The sequence below is a fragment of the Petaurus breviceps genome, unplaced genomic scaffold (genome assembly GCF_028583685.1).
Source record: "Petaurus breviceps papuanus isolate PSGF00001 unplaced genomic scaffold, PetGlider_PUasm1.0 208, whole genome shotgun sequence".
Classification (NCBI taxonomy): domain Eukaryota; kingdom Metazoa; phylum Chordata; class Mammalia; order Diprotodontia; family Petauridae; genus Petaurus; species Petaurus breviceps.
In genome coordinates, this window is record NW_027185852.1 from 10766042 (window position 1) to 10786418 (window position 20377).

Below are 20377 nucleotides of genomic sequence, written 5' to 3' on the forward strand. Positions count from 1 at the left end.
TATATATATATATATATATATATATATATATATATATAATAACCCTATTACCCCCATTTCAACCACATGGAAACTGAGGCTTAGAGGGTTTTACCCAAGGTCACACAGCAAAGCTAGTTAGTGCCTGAGGTGGGATTTTGGATTTAGATCTTCCCAGCTCTGGTCCATTGATCGATTTGTTACCCCAAGCTTCCTTTCAATCCACCTGAGCCTATATGCTTGATAGCCTGCTAACCCACATTAAACTGCTTAGACCTGGTTTTAGATCATAGAATAGGGGCATACTGGGATGGTTGATATAGAGACACACTTGGAGTCAGCAAGACCTTGATTCAAGTCTTACCTCAGACACATACTGGTTATGTGACCCTGGGCATTTCACTTAACTACCCAGTGCCCTAGGCAAGACTCTTCTGACCATAAACTACAGATCAGGGACCACCTGCATTGGTAGTGGGAGTTTTCTCATCTGAAAATTACTTTTACCATTGAAATCACCTCCTGTGCACTGGATGTTCTTAGAATCCCCAGTTTTCTTCAAAGCTCAGTTTAGCACAATCTCCTCCATAAAGTCTTTCCTGATGTCTCCCAGGGCCACACCCCCAAGCCTCATATTATCTTTGCACATATTTATATGTGCCCATAGTATCGCGCCCAACAGCACATACACTCCTTCAGGGCAGGCATCATTTCATTTGTATTTTTGTATTCAGAGTGCTTAGCATCTGGAACATAGTAGGTACTTAATGAATGCATGTACATTGATTGCACATAGTAGGCATTTAATATATTGATTATCTGTCAATCAGACTATTTCTTGAGTCTGGAGGGCAGTTTTCACCAAACTGAGGTGGTATCAGGGTGGGGGGGGGATTGTGAATGAAAGCCCAAGGCTGGTCATCTTCAGAATTTGGTCACTTCAACACATGTAGTTAGTTTCCTTTTGTGTGGTTTCCTCATTTACAAAAATGAATGGCTTAAGCTGGATTCTCTCTAAGTTTGTTCCCAAACTTGTATCCTGTGGTTCTGTCATCATCAGGTTTTCCCTGAGACACCCCCAGAGGCTGTACACTCATTGTCCCGGAATATTCAAAAATAGAATGTTGTTGGTGTCTCCTTGTTGCTAAAAATAAGCAGACAGGAAAATAACCATATACCATAGAAAAGGAAATTGAGGCTGGTCACGTGTCTTGTGCTCTCTGTGTTTCATTTCAAGAAAACAGGGGCTCCTTGAGAAATGTGATTTCCTTCCCTCTGAAGTCTTCAATAGGAAATTAACATAGAAAAAATGTTCTTTATTAGCAGATTTTCCATATGAAAATGGACTTGATTTTTCTCTTTTGCTCTAGAATTTCATCTTTGAAAACTTCGTGTTATTTCTTTAGAGCTGGGATATGAGGAAACTGAGGATCAAGGTGGGATGATTGTCCTGAGAAAGCTGTCCCTTCCATCTTTCACCATCTACTAGCACCCTCCTAGGGGCTTTTTGGTGCCTGTTTAACTTTGGCCTGGTTTCATGACGGAGAGTGCAGCTTATTTTCCTCTCACAGTGAAAAGGAAGGGTTTCCTGAAAGGCAGTGCATGGGAGCCGGCATGCAGCCACAGTGACTGGTGAACCAAAATGGTGCCTCTCTTTAGTTGTAGGGAAACAGGAGAGATGAAAGCAAAGATGCAGGGCCACGTTTGCCTTTGAGTTTCCATCTTCCGTAGTTCACCACCTTCCCTGATTTAAAGAAGAAAATCACATGAATAATGTATGTTAACTGGGGTCTGTGCAGTTCCCAGTGACCATAAACACCAAGAAGAATGGTTTAGACACACCGGTGTCCTTGAGGACTTTGTGGCCTGATCAGGCAGCTGGTTGGAGTGCAGTTTAAAGGCTCACAAAATCCTTTACAAATATGATCTCATTACCACAGCCCATGGGGGGTAGATGCTTTTATTATCCTCACTTTAGAGATGGAGAAACTGAGGCTGAGAGAGGTTAAGTCACTTTCTAGTAAGGTCTGAGGTAGGCTTTGAATTCAGGTCTTCCTGACTCAGACTCCAGCACTGTGCCCACAGTGCCCCCTGAGCTGTATATAATAATCTCACTCTACTCTTCTATGGTTAGGTCAACTCTGGGATACACTGTTCAGTTTGGAGGAGGAGGACCATGTTTTAGGCAGAACATTGAAAGGCTGGATGAGTTTGCCTGTGCAGAGGAGGCCAGCCAGGCTGGAGAAGGGCCCTATGTCCTTCCAGAGGAGGAGAATTTGGAGGAATGAGAAGGAAAGGCCCAGGGAAGATATGAGAGCTGTCTGCCGGTACTTAAGGGCACCATGGCTTTAGGGCTGGAAGGCCATCTGATTCACCTCTTCCCATTTTACATATGAGAAAACATAAGATCACATAAGCAATAGAAGGAAAGACAGGATTTGAACCCAGAACTTCCAAGTCATCAGCTCCCTGCTGCCTAGATGAACCCTGAACATAGAAAGCATTCAATAGAAGTGGACTGCATAAATGATTAGTTTAAAGATGCAGAAGCAAGAGGACCTCCCTTCACCCCCAGACATCTTCACTCACTCATATCTGCTGACCATCATGGCATCTCAGAGTTGGAATGTCTCTACCCCTACAACCTCCACAGCAAGTCAGTCCACAAACGTATCTTGTCTTACCTGCTTACTATGTGTCAAGGATTGTGCTGAGTACTTGGGATACAAGAAAAGTAAAAACCAATCCGGTCCTCGAGGGATTTAGATTATTAGATTAATATAAATTTATTAAGAACCATCTATGTGCCAGTGAAGTCAACAAGCATTTATTAAGTGCCTGCTGAATGCTCCAGGCATTGTTCTAAGCACTGCAGATACAAAAAGAGGCAAAAATATGGTCTTTGTCCTCAATTGGTTCTCACTAGAATGAAGACCTAAGAGGAGGGGGCAGCCCGTTCAGTGATTTTGTTTTAGGAATTATTAGGGAGCTTTTTTTCCCATCAAGACTTCACTTCCATCCTTCCATGAATCAGGCAGAGGTGATTTCCTGGCCTGCTAAGCCCCTGCAGTCTGTTCACAGGCATGCTAGTTGGCATCGGATTCCAGGGAATGGGAAGGGGAGGGGAACATTCCAGACACCACAGAGCTTTTAGGAGAATGGTATTGACTTTGGTGGCTGCAAAGCTTGGCCTCTTTTGGAGAAGTCCATTTCTCTGAGTGGAGGTGAGCTCCCCGGCCCGAGGGGCGATAAATGCCCAGCGATTGAGCAGACATTGATTGTTTGATCATCCCTAGAAGTTTATTGTAAGTGAATCTGCACTCCATGTTCTCGGGCCTTCCCGGAATCTGGGCTATAATTGGAAAGCAGAGCGGCATATAGAAAAGCAATCATTCTGCCTTGCTGCCAGGAGAAAATAGCAAGTTTGATATTTATATGCTGACAGTTCTGTTGGTTGGAGCCCTCCTGGACAGGGAGGATGCTTCCCCTGGCATGAGGGGAGCCTCTGGGGTGCTATGGTAGATGGATGCTTGGAACCAGAGACCCAGAAAAGCAAAGCCTCGTGGGCCCGAGGTAGGTGAAGCTCAGCAGGGTCAGGGCACAAGATCTTGGACTTGAAAGTGGAAGGGGCTGCTGAAGGCATCCTGCCCACCTCCATCATTTTACAAAAAGGGAAACTAAGGCCCAGGGGGAGAATTGACTTCCCTGAGGTCTCTCCAGATGACATCTGAATCCTTTCCTTAATAGTGTTGTTGTTAGTGCCAGAGAGATGTGTTAAAATGTGGGCTTGAACCCTGGGAAGCCACAGATTTTTTTTTTCCCTTCAAAGTGATGGACTTCATTCCTCTTGACCTGGGTTCAAGCCTTGATTCTGGGACATAACAGCTGTGATTTTGGCCAGATTCCATCATCTCTCTGACCAGATGGAGGTTTGGATTGCTGACCTTAAAGGTACCTTCCAGTTTTCACTATCTAGGAATAAGATTGAAATGTACTTGATGGGGGTGTGTTCATGACCAGAAGAGCCAGAAATTCTCTTTTTTGTGAGTCTGATAATTTTCTTTCATTCACTCATTCATCTATTCATCCATCCATCCATCCATCAATCATTCATTTATTTATCTTGTGGTGGTTTCACTGTTTTGATGATAAATTTTGTCTTGAAATAAAATATAGACTGCAACAAACTCTTAGATAAGTACTAGGGCGTTCTCACCTGTCGCCCTCACCTTCCGAGGCCTTGTGAGGGGCAGGTTCTGCGTGTGCAGATGCTCGGCCCTAGAGGAGCTGACCTAAGGAAGAGTGGTGCAGGCTGGAGGCATTGGGCCGGGCAGTCCTCCGGGATGAGGGAGCCGAATGGCAGGGCCATGTCACTTTCCAGAAACAAAGGTAGCCCCCATCTCATTCCTAGCATCTTCTTGTCTTCACATCCCCAGAACTTGGCACAGTAGGAAGGGCTTATGTTTCTACTCCTTCACTTCTGGGCAAGAGGTTGAAAGAAGGGGAACAGTGATTAGTTATTCAGTCTGTTAGTCAACCAGCATTTATCAAGCACCTAGTCAGTCAGTTGTAAACGTTTATTAAAGTCCTACATGTAAGCACGGGGGGTACAGAGAAAGACAACAGACAGTGCTGCCTTGGGTGAGCTCCCGAGTTAATGGGGAGACAGCACACAAACAGCTGGGTACAAACGAGCAGATCTGTGCTTTGAGGAGGGCTTGAAATAGTCTAGACGACTTCCTGAGGATTCATTTAACTTTCTCATTCTATGAAACAAAATTAAGTCTGATCATCCGGTCCTTAGCTGCGCCTGATCTCTGCAGGGCTCCTGACTAGGTGTCATCTGGAGCTTTGAGAATCATGGCCGTCTTCTAGGAACAAAGAGAATAAACAGACAAAGCTAGATGCGCTCTAGGGCTCTCCCTTAACGCTCCATTGAATGGCCGTAGCCTGGAGCGCTGGGACACCTGTTATTGCTAGTTTTACTGCTGGCACACACCTGCCTGCTTGCCCTGCCCTGCAGGTGGATCGGGCTTATATTATAATCTTATTTTCACATGAGAAAACCAGTCCCCAGGAGTTACTCAGTGTCCATATAGATCTTACAGATATGGAAGATACCTTACTGGACACTATCTCTTAGCATGATGGGACTGGGGAGCTAGATGGCTGCAGTGATTTGTTTCTGAGTCACACGGCTCGGCTCGTAAGCATCTGAGTTGAGATCTGAACGTCCATGCTACACTCTAGCCTCTACTCCACGTTGCTCAGCTCCCTAGACCTTGGCTGGTACTTCAAGAACATCCTCCCGACCTGGCCCTTACTAGCCTGGGGAAACCTGCTGACTGGGGTTGTAGCTTTGGGAGCCCAGGGCCATCTTTAACCCGGAATAAAGCATCTCAGAGGAACAGCTGAGGAAGCTTTGTTACCTCCAGGTGGGGTTATGGGAAAACAGCAGCTCAGCTGGCTGTAACCAAGGTTCCTGATAACAGGTTACCTTTCCCCTAGAATATTCCAGCCCCATATTGGGCCACACTGACTCAACTTTGTTTATCCTCATTTTCCTGCTGACTTCATTAATCTTCTAACTTTTTATCACCCTCATTTGATTTTTTGTTTTTTCAAGAGATTATAAAAATGTTCAGCCTTGGTTTTTCCAGTCTGAATGTCTCTTGATCAAACAAATATTGCCAGAGGCAAGCTGTCATAACGGCTAGAAAGCTTGCTGTAACACAATCAGTAAGAACTGGGATCGGGTCCTTCCTTTGACACATATTAGCTGTGTGACCTTGGGTATTTCACTTAACTTCTCAGTGTGGGTGCTGACCTGTATTGATGGGGGAATTTCTTCATCCCAAAGTTTCCTACCCCACTGAGGTGTCAGGTCCAGTTCCTGAGCAAGTACTGAGTCTGTTTTTGGTCAGTATTAATACTTAGAGAAATCTTTCCTTGCCTGGAGTTATTCAGGAAATTTCTTCCTTCTATTCCTCCTGGGCCCCTTCTACCCAGGAGGTGATTTCCTTATGGACCCCTCAGGTGATTTATTTAGTTCCTCTGGCCATCTGCCCAGGGCTGTTTAGTGTAAACAAAGTTACTGAGCCTTTTTAGATTATGAGAGTGTGTGTGTGATGGCCACACCTTCGTACTTTCCTTCTCCTTGGATTAATCCCAGTGATTAATCCCCTCTGGGGTCCATCGGGTAGGGATTAGCTCTCCTCTCCCTGACCTCCCCCAGCCTTCCATTTCCTGAAAGTGATTTTTCCCTACCTTAAATGCCTTTGAAATGTTAGCCATTATTTCTTTTATTTAAAAGTTTTATTGATGTTTTGTTTTTACGTTATAAGCAAAGATTACCTTCATTTTCCATGTGACATAGCAAAGCAATTGAGTAAAACTACTAATACAATGACCTCATCTGAAAGTAAATGCAGCATTCCCTGTCTGTAGCCACCCCCTCTGATTTTTAAAATTGTTTTTTTAAACGAACTGAAGTCCATTTTCTCTCCTTCCTACCCCTCTCATCCCATTGAAAGAAGGAAAAGAAAAACAATTTATTTGTAGCAAATGTACACAGGAAAGCAAAACAAGTCACCTCATGGGAGGAATGTGAAAAGATGTGTGTTTTGTTCTGTCCTCAAAATCCATCATCCGTCTGTCAGGGACAGTGCATTTCCTCATCATCGGTCGGCATCGATCCTCAGAAATCATGGATGTTACTTGTTCTTATTCAAAGATGTTTGTCTTTGTTGTTGCCATTGGATAAATGGTTATCCTGCTTCCATAGAAATTTCATCATTTTTTAATTTTGTAAAATAATCTTTTGATAGTTTGATATTGCATTGAATAATCAACTCATTTAGGTAATATCGCCATTTTCATTGCGTTGACTCATCCAACTTGTGAACAATTAATTTTTTTTCCTAAACAGTTTTCCTTTGCAATTATATTTATAAAGTTTTTCTCTTGGTAGTCTTAGGTAGACATAATGTATTTTGTACATTTTATAGTTATTTTAAATGAGCTTTTCTTTCTGTCTTTTCCTGTTGGGTATTATTGGTATTATACAGACATTCTAATGATTTGTATGGATTTATTTTATATCCTGCAAGTTTGCTGAAGTTATTATTTCAATTGATTTTTAGTTGAAGAGAGTTGTCATCTTACAGAGTGACCATTCTACTTTGGTTTTCTTCCTCTCGTTTCTTTCTTTCATCCTATTGATGCTGCTGATAGTCTGGGTCCGACAGAAGTGAGGGGGAAGTCGAGATGCATTCCTAGCCCTTGTGCTTACTAATCAGACTTTGGCTGGATTTTAGGTCATTTTAATTTGTACATTTTTTTATTCATTTCATTGTGAAATGAGTGGCTGAAGTAAAGGAGACCTGGGCTCAAACCGGTCTCCAGTTCTTATTAGACGTGTAAGACATGGGTAAATCAGTGTCTCTGGGTCGTTGATTTGGCACCTTCCTAAATCACAGAGAGCCAGAAAGGATCCAGAGGTCAAGCCCAACCCTCTCATTTTGTAGATGGTGACTTAGCCACGGTGCCACAGCTAAGTGTCCAAGAGAGTACTTAGCCACTGTCACTAATACTTCACAAATGACCTTCGACTGAAATTCGACGAGAAAATTGCTTCGACTGAAGCCCATGTTGCTGAAATCCCAGTTCTTTCAGTGGATAAAGCCGTGGACTTGGAATTAGAGTCCCGAGTTCAAATTTAGACTCAGACACTTACTAGCTGCGTGAATCTGGGCAAGTCCCTCAACCCTGTTTGCCTCAGTTTCCCCGACTGCAAAATAGGAATACTAGTAGCCCCTACTGTGCAGGGTTGTTATGAGGCTCAAATGTGATCCTGTTCATAAAGCGCTTAGCACAGTTCCTGGCACAGAGTAGGTGCTTAATAAATATTTATCCCCTTCTTTTGCCTATTTGAATATCGTAACCATAGCAGATTGTAGCTTGGCTTCACATCATCGGCACCAGCCTTCCCAGGCTGGTCTGTATGAGTCCTACTGAATTCATTCATACACTGCAATGCACCTGTTTTCCCACTTTGTTTCCAGAATGTTTTGTGTGTGTGCTAGTGCTAAAGATGCCCCCATTATTTCTGACCATGCTTGGTCTGAGCCCAAGTGCCTTGTTCAGGGGCCTCATCTTCTGCTCTCAGACTGTAAGCTCTTTGAGGGCAGGGTCTATGCCATTTTTTCATCTTTTTTATCTCTGGTCCTAAACACCTTTCCAGGAGTGGGCTCTTGGTGTAAGTCTGCAGAATGGAATCCTGTTGAGTTATGGATGACTAGAAGTTTCATTACATCTGAATCTCTAAATCGCCCTAGGTCAATCTGGTCTTGATGTGGAATTGCTGAAGCAGGGAATTTTTATTCTACACTCCCCAGATCCATCTTCCCTTCCCTTCTTTTCCTTCCATTAGATTGTAAGCTCCTTGAGGGCAGAGACGGTATTTTGCTTCTTTTTGTAAGTGTCTGGCACATAGTAGGTCCTGCATAAATGTCTGTTGATTGACTGATTCATACCCCTTAGAGCCGAGTGATCTGGAGGCAGGGGCAGAGGAATGTTATTGACTAAATGGCCATAAATCCTTCCCCTTCTCTGCTCAGGGTCCTTGACTCCAGGAAAACAAACCGAGTCTTCATCTGGGAGACAAAAGCAGACAGAAATGCCTGGAAAGTGTCTACCATGATGCCCTCTTGGTCTTTGAGAAGAATTTTTTCTTTGCTGCCCACCTGGTCTTTCGTTGATGGCTTTTTCTTAATTATGGTTCAGTTGTCCTGTTTTCTTGTCTGGATGGGAGGTGACCTTGGGCTAATTTTTCTCTTTCCTTTTCTGCTCAGATCAGCTTTTGAAGTGATTCAGAGAAGACAACCCATTCAGCTGTGTGAGGAGGAGGGCAACAGACAGCCGAATAAATGCAGGTGTGTTCATTTGCATATTTCTATGTAGATAATACACTAGCAGCGTTTCCACAGTCCACTGAGGTTTGCAAAGCACTTTTTTGGCCATCTGGCCATCGTCTGGTGCCATTATTAGCCCCATTTTTTCAAATGAGGAAACTGGTGCTGAGAGTGAGGGTGAATGACTTGTCCAGAATCTCACAGCTAGAAAGTATTTGAGCAGGATTCAAATTCAGGTCTTTCTGACTCAGAGTCCAGATTTCTGTCAGCTAGTGGCCCCATAGTGCACATAGCATTGGGCCTGAAGTCAGGAAGACCCAAGTTCAAATCTGGCCTCAGACACTTACTAGCTGTGTGACCCCAGGTAAGTGAACTCAGTTTTCTCTCCTGTAAATTGGGGCTAATAATAGCTCCCCCTCCCAGGGTGGTTGTTAGGATCAATGAGATAATGTTCATTAAAAATGCTTAGCACAGCTCCTGACATACTGTAGGAACTCTACAAATGCTTGTGTTTATTCTCACTACCCTACCTAGCTCTCCAGGGAAGGATTGGACCCGTGATTTCATTGGTATAAGAACTCCCCGGTGAGGAAAGTATCTCTACTAAAGCAGGTTGCTGCCTTTCTTCAACTTACCGTCATAGAGTATTACCTAGAATCCAGAGATGTTAAGGGTCTCCCTCAGGGTCACAGCTCATGTGTGCCATGTGTGCCAGAGACAGAAACTGAGCCAAAGTCTGACTTTGAGGCTGGTTCTCCAGCCACCATTCAAGGCTGCCCTATTTTGTTTTCTGTATAAGAGAGAAGGAGGGGGAAAGCAGCCTAGCATTCATTTTGACATTTATCGAGTGCTTAACATGTTATGGTTTAAAGAATTGAGTAGGTCCTGAGATCTGATCCTGCCTTTGGTGCTTAACTGGTTATATGATCCTGGTTAGATCACTAACCCTCTCCTCAATTTCTTCATCTGTGGAATAGGGCTATTGGGAGTTGGCATTGTGTGTGGTTTGTCCTTTGTTCTTGAAGAGGATACCATCTCCATCCGGGAGATGATGTCAGACTTGCAGTTGACTTTGATTTGAGTTGAGAGGGCTGTGCAAGGTCACCAGCCTCACTGTCTTCTCCAGAGCCATCTGGGTCCAGGGGCCAGATATCAACCAGGATGACTCAGGAACTGGAGTAGTGAAGAGCAGATAGAGCTGGCCTTAGAGTTTAGAAGATCTGGATTCAATTACCACTTAAAACACACGCTAGCCATATTACCCTGGCCAAGTCATTTCATTTCTCCAAGACCCAGTCTGTTCAGCTGTAAAACTGAAGTTCAGTACTTCAAGTGATAGCAATGTAGTAGAGAGAGTAGATCTTGGAGCCTGGAAGACATAGGTTCAAATCCTGCCTCTGACCCATACTAGCTGTGAGACCTTGGGCAAGTCACTGGAGTTCTGTGCTCCAAGCAGCACTCTGAGATGACAAAGCACATGACAGGTGCCCATTGATCCGTGTTAGTTGAGGAAATGTCACCAAGAGATGCCACCATGGATGATGTCACAAGCCCAGTCAAACAAAGCAAAGAAAAAAAAATGGCAGATGATAACAACACCTCCCTTGTAGGCAGTGGGGGGGGGAGGGGGATCAAAATGAGATAAAGCCTCTAAGATACTTTGCAAACCTCTAAAAGTCAATTGAATATGGGGTGTCTCTCATACTTGTCCAGGGACTTTCAAAGCCAAAAATAAAACAGGCCCTGCCCTCAGGAAGCTTCCATTCTGCTGGGGAGGGGGGAGGAGAAAGGACAAGCACACAGCAAAGTCAATACCACACACAGACTAGGTGTTACCAGGTAGTTTCCGGAGAAAGAAAGCTCTGAAGGCTGGTGGGAAGGTCAGGAAGGGCCTTTTCTTATCTGCTTATTTTTTTGGACAAGGAAGGTTGACTTGTGCCCACCTCACCTGCTCAAGGACCTTCTTTGAAGGGATTACTGGGATCTTTTTTTTAGCAGCCTCGGCAAAAAGGAATCTTAGCAGTGGAGGGAAGCCCCATGACCTCCTTAGCCTGGGCTCTCCCATGTGCATTAGCTGCTTCTTGGGGACCCCCTCTGGAAGCAAAAAGAAATCAAAGGAAGGGGAAGGAGGGCCTGGGGGCCCTCTGCCTTGGGGGTCTCTTCTTCCCATTTCTCTGGGGCGGCAAACAACAGCCAGGCCAGTGTAGGAGAGCTGAGGTACTGAGGAAGAGCAGGCAGGAAGGGTCCCAGGGTCCGAAGATTTGGGCTTTAGGGCTAGTGGGGCCAAAGCATGCATTGGATGCTTTCACAATGGACTTGGCTGGAATTCCGGTACATTCCCTCTCATCTGGGTGGCAGGGAGAAGATCCCAGGCCTGCTCCACGGATTGCTTCTGGCTTGTCTTTCTGGAGCTATGTGAGGGTAGTTTAACGATGCAATGTCCACTTCTCTTCCCAAATAGTATCTAAATTTCAAAGAGGACTGCAATGCCATGGCGTTCTGTGCAAAAATGAGGAGCTACAAAAAAAATGAGGTGAATCTGGATGTGCTGGAGCCTGGGGTGGAGGTGGTGTTCTATCTGCCCGACAGAAAGCCCCTCCACTTACTCAGTGGGGAGTACACCGTGGAAGACCTGTGTATCAGAGCGGCTCAGGAGTGCTGTGAGTATCCCCAGCCCCAAACAGGGGCACCCCACCCTCCTATACGGCAGCCAGGCCGGGCAGTAGAGAGAGTCGTGGGCCTGGCGTTCAGAAGACCCGAGTTCAAGTCCACGTGCAGAAACTTAGTAGCTGTGTGACCCTGGGCAAGTCATTTAATCTCTGCTTGCCTCAGTGTACACAGAAGGGAGGATGGTGTGAAAAAACTGAACAAGTTGGAAAGGACCAGGAAAATGAAAGGCTTTAAAAGCCAGAGGAGTTTATGTTTGATTTTGGAGGTGATAGGAACCACTGCCATCTAATGAATAGAAGGACAGTATGGTCAGACCCCGATTTAGGAAGATCACTTTGACAGCTGAGTGAAAGGGAGCCTGGGGAGACCAGAAGCCCAGCCAGCAGCTCTCCAGGTGTGAGGGGGTGCGGTCCACACCACGAATGGCACAGAGATGCTTCTCACAAGGCTGTTAATTAGCAAAGTCCATGTTTTGTAAATATTCACAAAGACTATTATTTATTAGTCAAATGAGCATAAACCTGACTGTCTAACAGTTTCATTCTTAACCCTCACTGACACTCTATTTGGGTGCCTCAATTCCTCCTGGAAAAGAAAAGAAAGACAAAGGAATTTAAAAACAAACCTCCTGTTACAAAGACATAAAGTAAAGCAAAACAAATCCTCAAATTGCCCATGTTAAAAAAAAAGTCTCACTCTCTGCTCTGACTCCTTGACTTCTCTGGAAGGAGCTAAACAGCCTATTTCAGCATGAATACTTCAGAATTTTGGTTGGTCATCATGTTGATGAGTCTTCAGTCTTCAAAGTCTTTTGTCTTTCTAATACTGTTGTCTTTGTAGAAATCACTTTAGTTTTGCTGACTTCTCTCTGCCTTGGTTCATCCAAGACTTCCTGTCTCTCTTAAACCATCCTTTCCTCATTTCTTAAAGCACAGTAGCATTGCATCACACACACCATGGCTTGTTCAGCCATTCCCAGTTGATGGGCACCTCTTCAGTTTCTAATTCTTTACTATCATAAAAAGAGCTGCTATAAATATTTTATGTGTATGGGTCCTTTTCCTCTTTCTTTGATCTCTTTGGGGTAAGGACCTAGGAGACGTATTACTGTGTCAAAGGTTATACACAGCGTAGCAACTTTGTGGGGCATGGTTCCAAATTGCTTTCCAGAATCACTGGACCATTCGCAGCTCCACCAATAGTACCATTATAAAGATTTACTGCATTTTTAAAAGACATTTAAAATCTCACCAAGAGCATCATTTCATTTATTGCTTCTTTAATTTTTTGAAAAGTGATGTGAGTGCCCATAAAGTACCTTGCCCACTTTAAATTGTTAGATAGATATCGGTTATTGTTATTTCCTATATATTACTGGAATTTCTATTCCTATTCCCCCCCTGATTAACCCCAAGGATGAGCAATCCTTAGTTATTTAAATTAGTGATGTGCGCTGATTCGATTCTTAAGAAACTATTAGAATCTACAATTAATAATTGTTTTATGCCAAACCTTCATTTTTCCCTCTTTGTTTCAAAAAATAAGTAATTTTCATCCTTCATTCTGGTGGTGTGATTTGTCCTTTATACTTGAAGAGGACCATGTGATGCCATGACTTTCAATTGACTTTGATTTGAGTGAGGGAGGGCTGTGCTAAGTCACCAACCTCACTTTCTCCTCCAGAGCCATCTGGGTCCAGTGGCCAGATGTAGATCAGGACAATTGGAATGGGTCAGTCTTCAGTAGGCAGTGAATGGGAGGAAGAAATGGGATGCTGTCTTAGCATCTGTTATTTTAGTCATCTTGACGGTTATTTTTTCACTCCTCTTGCTAAAGGGAAAATGGTGCTTGATTTGGGGAGTGAGGAGAAAGAGAGGGGGGGAGATGAAGAAGAGAGAAGGGAGAGGGGAGGGAAAGAAAGCTAGGAGACCAACTTCATTAATCATGCATCCTCTCGTTAGGCAGCCGCTAATGAAAAACATTTATGATAAATGCACTGAGTACTTAAGAAACCTATTTACTATTCATGCTAAGAGATTTTAATCGCTGTCAGAAGTCACTTGGGTTGGTTTTTATTCTAACACACATGCCCTTCACTGATGCCAGGAAATTTTTTGTATGTCTGATGGATAAGGCAGCATGTGAGCATTGGACAATAGAGTAAAAATCAAAGTTTGGAAGGATGGTGAGGGAGGGTTTCCTGCCTCCTTCAGAATATATTTCTCACATTTCTAGAGAACATGAAGGTTTGCAATGTGATTTACGCCCATTATTTCATTTGACCCTCCTAACAGCCCTGAGCTCAAGGGGTTATCATCTCCATTTTACAGATGAGGAAAGTGAGACACAGAGTATCTTGTCTGTTGTCACACAGCTACCAACTAGGCATCAGATACTTAGGGTGGGTAAGGCACAGGGGGTAGAGAGGAAATAGGCCATTCTTCCCTTCCCCAAGGAGCTTGCAATCACAGGATCTCAGAGTGAGAAGGGACCTCTGAGGCTGTAATCCAACCCTTACTTGGACTAAGAACTCACAGCATAACTGCCAAGTGGTCAGTGTCAGTCGGCTAGCATTTATTAAGAACCTACTGTGCGCCAGGAACTGTGCTGAATGTTGGGTCCTCCAGCCTCTGCTTGAAGGACAACCCCCACACCTGCCAAGGCAGCCCCTTCCTCTTTGGGACCCTGTCATTGTGAGGATGCTTTATCTGAGTTTGAGCCCTAGCCCACCTTTTAGCAACTCCCCTGCCTCCCTCAACCTCCCTCAGCAACTGTTGTTTCTAATTCTACACCCCAGGGTCACACAGAACAAATCTAAACTGTCTTCCCTATGGTGACCTTCAGAGAATTAAAGACAACTGCCATGGCCCCTGTGTCTTCCTTCTTCAGACTAATCCTTTGGCAAACCTGCATTTGGCATCTTTCTCACTTTTCTTGTCATCCTGGTTACTCTCGCCAGTGCATACTTTAGCTTCTGCCTCTTAAAAATGGGTCACAATGGTGAACAGAATACTCCACATGTGCTTTGATTACTGCAGGGTACCTTGGGGGACTTTCTCCTTGTGTTTGCACCTTCTGATTCTCTTGGCACAGCCTAGGGGAGTATTAACTTTTGTTGATTTTACGTCACATTGTTAACTTAAAACTGAGCTTTTTGGTCCACTAAGACCCCCAGATCTTTTTCACAAGAACTGTTGTTTAGTCACACCTCTGCCACCCAGTACTCATGAAGCTAACTTTTGGACACTGGGTAGCACTTTGCATTTATCTCTACTAAATTCCTTCTTACTATATTTAACCCATTGTTTTAAGTGGCTAGATATCTTTTTGATCCTCATTCTGTTCCTCTGTGTTTTGTTTATCCTTCCAAACTTTGTGTTACCTGAAAATTTGATCAGCATGCCATCTCTGCCATTCACCAAGTCATTAAAAGAATAATCAACATCACAGGGCCAAGATCGGATCCCTGGGGCTCTCCATTAGAGCTCATTTTCCAAGCTGATATTGACCCATTAATGACTATGCTTTGGGACCAACCATTTAGTCAGTTCCAAATTAACCTATTTATGCTTGTCACCTATCCTGTCTCCCTGTACCTTATGCACAAGCATACTATGAAAGACTTTAAACCAATTAACCAGTACCTTCTATGTTCCAGGCGCTGTGCTTAGTGCTGGGGATACAAAAAGGGTCAAAGAACAGTCTCTGCCCTCAAGGTCTAATAGGAGAGACTACATGCAAACAAATACACGTACACATACATACCTATGTGTGTATAACCCTTTATTAATGCTTTATTGAGACCAAAAAATATCCATCTGGTAGCCTTCCTGTAATCTGTTAGTCAATAAAGGCAGTGAAGAGAGCCTGAAATAGCTTGGTTTGGGTCTATCCCTTTGATTGTATATTCTACCCAAGAGTCAAAGTCACATTCACTGGTCTGCACTTGGTAGATCCCACCCTCTTCCCTTTCCTGACCGTTGGGGGCAGTATTTACTTCAGCCATCACTTAGCACATTGCTCATTCTCCAGAGGTCTTTCCCAGGTCTCCAGTGGTGGCTCAGTAATTGTGGCCACACATTTCTTAATGCAGTTCTTCCTGTTTGGAGACTTGCTGACATGGAGGACAGCTCCATCAGCTGTTCATGGTCTATTCTACATTCAAAGAAAATGCTTTTTGAAAAAGACAAGAGAAGCAAAATTACAGTTGAATAGTTAGGTCTAGTCTTGCTGTACTTTGTCCTCACCCAGAGGAATGGCCCTACACCTTCTTGGAGTCACTTCTTGGTACCAATAATGCTTTAAAAAGACCCTCAAACCCTACTCTGTAAGGACGGCACCATTAGGATGCCATGTACATGAATGATTGGTGCAAGGGCAAGAGATCCCCAGAGAGCTATGCGATATTGGAGGGGGAGGAGGAGACCCCAAACACAGCGGTTTGCTGGTGTCCTCTGAATGGTTCCATGGTGTTAGCACATTTGGGGGTAGAGCAAGTTTTATAGATGAGGAAATAGCCCCTTAGGGGGATTAGGTGACAGGCTAGAAATCTCCTAGTTAGTGATACAGACAGATCTTGAGTCCAGGTCTCCTGAATAAGAGATAGTCATAGGATTTAAAGTTCAGAGGGACCTCAGCAATCATCTGGTCCAATCCCTCTTTTACAGATCAATCAATCAACATATCTTAAGCACCTACTTATATGTCAGTTGTTGTTCAGCGATTTTTCAGTTATGTTTGACTCTGTTTCTTGGCAAAGATGCTGGATTGCTTTGCCTTTTCCTTCTCCAGTTCATTTTACAGATGAGGAAATTGAGGCAAAGAGGGTGAAGTGACTTGCCCAGGGTCACACAGCTAATAAATGTCTGAGGCAGCACCACCTGGTTGCCCCACTGCCCTGACACTATTTGTACAATTACTGGGTTACAATTATCGTGTTAAATACTGGGAATACAGAAAAGCAAAAGACAGTCCTTGCCCTCAAGGAACCTAGCATCTAATGAAAGAGACAACATACAAACATATATAGAAATGAAGGAAATGGCAAGGGTGGCAGAGCACGTCTCTCCCTCTCTGATGAATCCCTGACCTTTCCCCAGGCATCTCTCCACTGTGCCACAACCTCTTTGCCCTGTACGATGAGAAGACCAAGCTGTGGTATGCCCCAAATCACTGCATCAAGATTGAAGAAAAAACCTCGCTGCGGCTGCATTATCGAATGAGGTATGTAGAGTCGGTGTCTTGACCCTCTGATTTCAGATCTGTAGAATCACTCGGTATCTGGCCGAAGGGAAGGCTAGATCGATCAATCTGTCAGGCAATCAGCAAATGTTTATGAAGTGCCTACTAAGTGCTGGAAATAAAAAAAAGAAAGTCCTTGCCTTCAGGGAGGTTATATTCTCTCTGAGTTATATTCACGTCCACTAAGAGGCAAATAGAAAACATTATTTGGTGGGAGACTGACTCGTTTCTGGAGATCAGGAAAGACCTTTAGTAGGAGGAGGGTAGTGCTTGGTTTGAGGTTCAAAGGGAGGGGGGATTCTGAGAGAAGGAGGAGAGTACATTTCAGGCATATGGAACAACCTGGGCAAAGCAGGAGATGGACTGTTACATGGGAGGACCTGTTATTAGGTCAGTTGGGCCCAGAGACCAAGTAAGGAAAGGGCATGATGTGTACTGTCTGAAGGGGAAGGCTGGAGCCAGTTTGCAAAGGGCATATTCAATACCAAACAAAGGAATTTAGATTTGGTGGCAAAGACTGGTGAAGATGTGGGGATTTGGTCAGCATGAATAGAGGCAGTTTTTTTAGGCTGAAAAACACTTGCTTGTTTGGCATGGGGTGGAAGGGAATAGTGATTTGTAGCATAGGTTTCAGAATGTCTCTAACCCCTGGCAGTCCCCTCTCCCCCTGTAGGAGATGATCCAGGGTGGTGGCCGTGGGAGTGGAGTCAAAGGGACAGATGGGAAAGATGAGAAGACTAGTCTTGGCATCTGGCTGGGCTGATGGACCCCTGACTGTAATGAGCATGCAGAGCCCTTCTCATAAAGGACTCAGACAGCAGGAAGGCTGAGGTGGCTGTAGGTCTGAGGGACCGCAGCCACACTGTGGAGCAGGAGGAATTTCGTCGGGAGTTCTCCCTCCCTCTTCCCTTTCCCTGCAGCCCAGGGCCTCCTGTTACTCAAACAGAGACTAAGGTCTCTGTTTTGCTACTAGGGAAATAAGCTTCTTATGGGGAGGAACCAGGTCTCTTACAAATGAAAAATAAAATTCCTCGCTCTGTCTTTTCCATCCTCGCCCTGCCCTGTTTCCCACACACATCTCAGAAATCTGTTTTGGTCTGTCTTTAATCTGGACCTGGGAGGAACTCCTGGTGTGAGAATGTCTTCATGTCTGCAGATGGGTCACTCTTCTATAACTTGTGCTAAAGAGTCTGGGGCACCAAAGTTTTCCCATGGCCCCAGGCTGGTTTGAACACCAGCTCTTGCTGAGTCCAAGGCCAGCCTCTGCCCACTCTCTTGACCTTCCCTTGACCTAGCAGCCTTTTACTCATAGTAGGTGTTCTACTCCACTCAATTTAACCGCACCCTTTATATGGTTCTCTGCCCGGCTCTGCAGACACAAAGATAGCAAGGACAGTCCCTGCCCTCGAAATGCTGGGTCTCCCTTCTCTGGTGGATGGGGCACCTACACTGATAAGTCAATACAGGTGATCAGGTGGGCTGGAGAAGGCTAACAGGACAGGACAGCGCTTCCAGGAGGCGGGACGTGAGCTGAGCCTTGAGGAGAGGGCTTCAGAGGTATGGGGAGAAGGAGCACATCTCCCAGGCCTGCTGAATAAATGAAGGAAGGGACAGTGCCTAGGCTTGCTGTCCCCCCTCCTCCACACTCTCCTACTTCTGTCACCTTCGTCACAACCTCCCCAAGTCCTAGGCCTTACAGACCCTTTAGAGGCAAAGAGGCTTGATTTTTGAGGAAGACTGTTCAAATGTCAGTGACTTATGTCTCACCTTTTAGATACAGCACATTTGAATTTTAACATGGGGTAGCTAGTAAGAGGATCCACAGGGGCTGTGGCAGGGTGTGTGTGTGTGTGTGTGTGTGTGTGTGTGTGTGTGTGTGTGTGTGTGTGTGACATTTAAGGGTGCTATGACCCTTCTACTCAGAGGATGCAGATGGCTGTTTGCTTCTCCCACAATGCACAGGGCTGGCTAGCCTCTGCTGATCTGCTTTCTGAAAGAGAGCACCTGAAAGGGATTTGGGTTCTAAAGAGAAGCTGTCTGAACATTGCTCCTGCTGGTTGATACAAAGACCTTGGCTTCTCTGTCAGCCTCTTTAGAAGTTCAGCTTGGTCAGTTGTTGACATTTAAAACTATCATATGGAAATAAAATACTTCTTCCTACCTCATTTTGGCAACAAGCCCTAAGAGTAGCTGTCACTGGCCTCAAGTGGACCAGCCCATAGAGCTCTGAAGTCTGGGCCTTCTCTGAGCACCTGCTGTCCTGAATTTCCTTTCTTTCTCTTCCCTCCTTTCCCAACCCTCCCTCCCTGACTCTCTTCCTGCCTCCACTTCCTTCTTCCCTTCTCTTCTTTCCACTCCTCCCTTCCTCCCTCCCCTTTCTTCTATTTTCTTCCCTTTTTCTCCCCTTCCCTCCTCCCTCCTTCTCTCTTTCTGCCCCTTTCCCTTCTTACTCCTCTTCCTTCTTTCCCCTTCCTTCACTTTCTCTTCTCTCTGTCCTTCTCCTTGTCTCCATTTCCCCTTCTCCTTCCTTCCCCTTCTTTCTCTTTCTCTTCTCTCTCTGTCTCTTTCTTAAATTCCCTGACTCTCTCTCTCCTTCTCTCCTTTCCCTTCTCTCTCCTGCCTTTTTTTGAGTTCTGTTGTTTGTCCATCACTGGACTGCCCACTCCGGGGCATGCTTACTGGCTGTTCCCCCCCCATGAGGCTCTGTTTTCTATCTCTGGACCTTTGCCTTGGTGGTCGTCCAAACCTGCAACACTTTCTGTCCTCTTCTCCCCTTCCTGGGATCCCGAGCTTTCTTCAGGACTCCACAGACACCTTCTTTCCGCAGGGGGCCTTTCTTGATCTTCTCCATCCCGTAACAGTAGCCTTCCCTTTCAAGGTTACTTTGTGTTTGGTGCATAGATAGCTTCTGCACATGGTTTCACACATGTACATTATCTCCCTCAGAAGAATGTAAGCTCCTTGAGGGCAGGGACTACTTCACTTTTGTCTCTATAAATACAGATGGGAGCAGAATGCCCGGCACATAGTAGGTGGTTCACACATTCTTGTAAATGGGTGGAAAGAGCTCAGAATCTCACATCTGCAAACATTTACGAAGTACTCTGTGAGCTTGAGTCGTACGAGTTAATGTGTAAAGAGATTTGCCAGCTTGAAAGTGCTGTACACATGCTAGCTGTTACCATTAATGGTGTTGTTGCTATTGGTGTGGATGTCAGAGAAACATTAAATAAGGTATGATTCCTGCCTTCATGAAGCTTCGCATCGAGTAGGAAGAACAACCTATCAATCCATGAGCATTTATGAAATGCTGACTGTGCTAGGCTCTGTACGTGAGGCAAAAATGGAAGGGTTTGTTCCATTTGATGAAGGAATGCAGCCTGCACACACTGAGATGTAGCAAAATACAGACAGGATTTTTCTTTTTTGTGGGGAAGTGCTAACAGCTGGGGAGGGGTGGGACAGGACAAGAAAAGCCTCCCAGAGGAAAAGGGATCTGAGCTGAACTCAGAACGCACAGCTCCCATGAGGTGCATGGTCCAGGAGGAAGTGCATTCTGGGCCAAGACACAGAGA

The 20377-nt window shown here is 44.8% G+C and overlaps 1 protein-coding gene across 1 annotated transcript in view; it reads left to right on the forward strand.

Annotated features, from left to right (window-relative positions):
* The window catches only part of LOC138165128 (tyrosine-protein kinase JAK1-like), a 66821-nt gene that overhangs the window by 12266 nt on the left and 34178 nt on the right, over positions 1 to 20377 (forward strand). Inside the window, exons 2-4 of the mRNA XM_069093283.1 lie at positions 8832 to 8912; positions 11353 to 11551; positions 16661 to 16784. Of these exons, the coding sequence (XP_068949384.1) occupies positions 8907 to 8912; positions 11353 to 11551; positions 16661 to 16784 (329 nt within the window). The 5' untranslated portion in view covers positions 8832 to 8906. The remainder of the gene's footprint in view (positions 1 to 8831; positions 8913 to 11352; positions 11552 to 16660; positions 16785 to 20377) is intronic.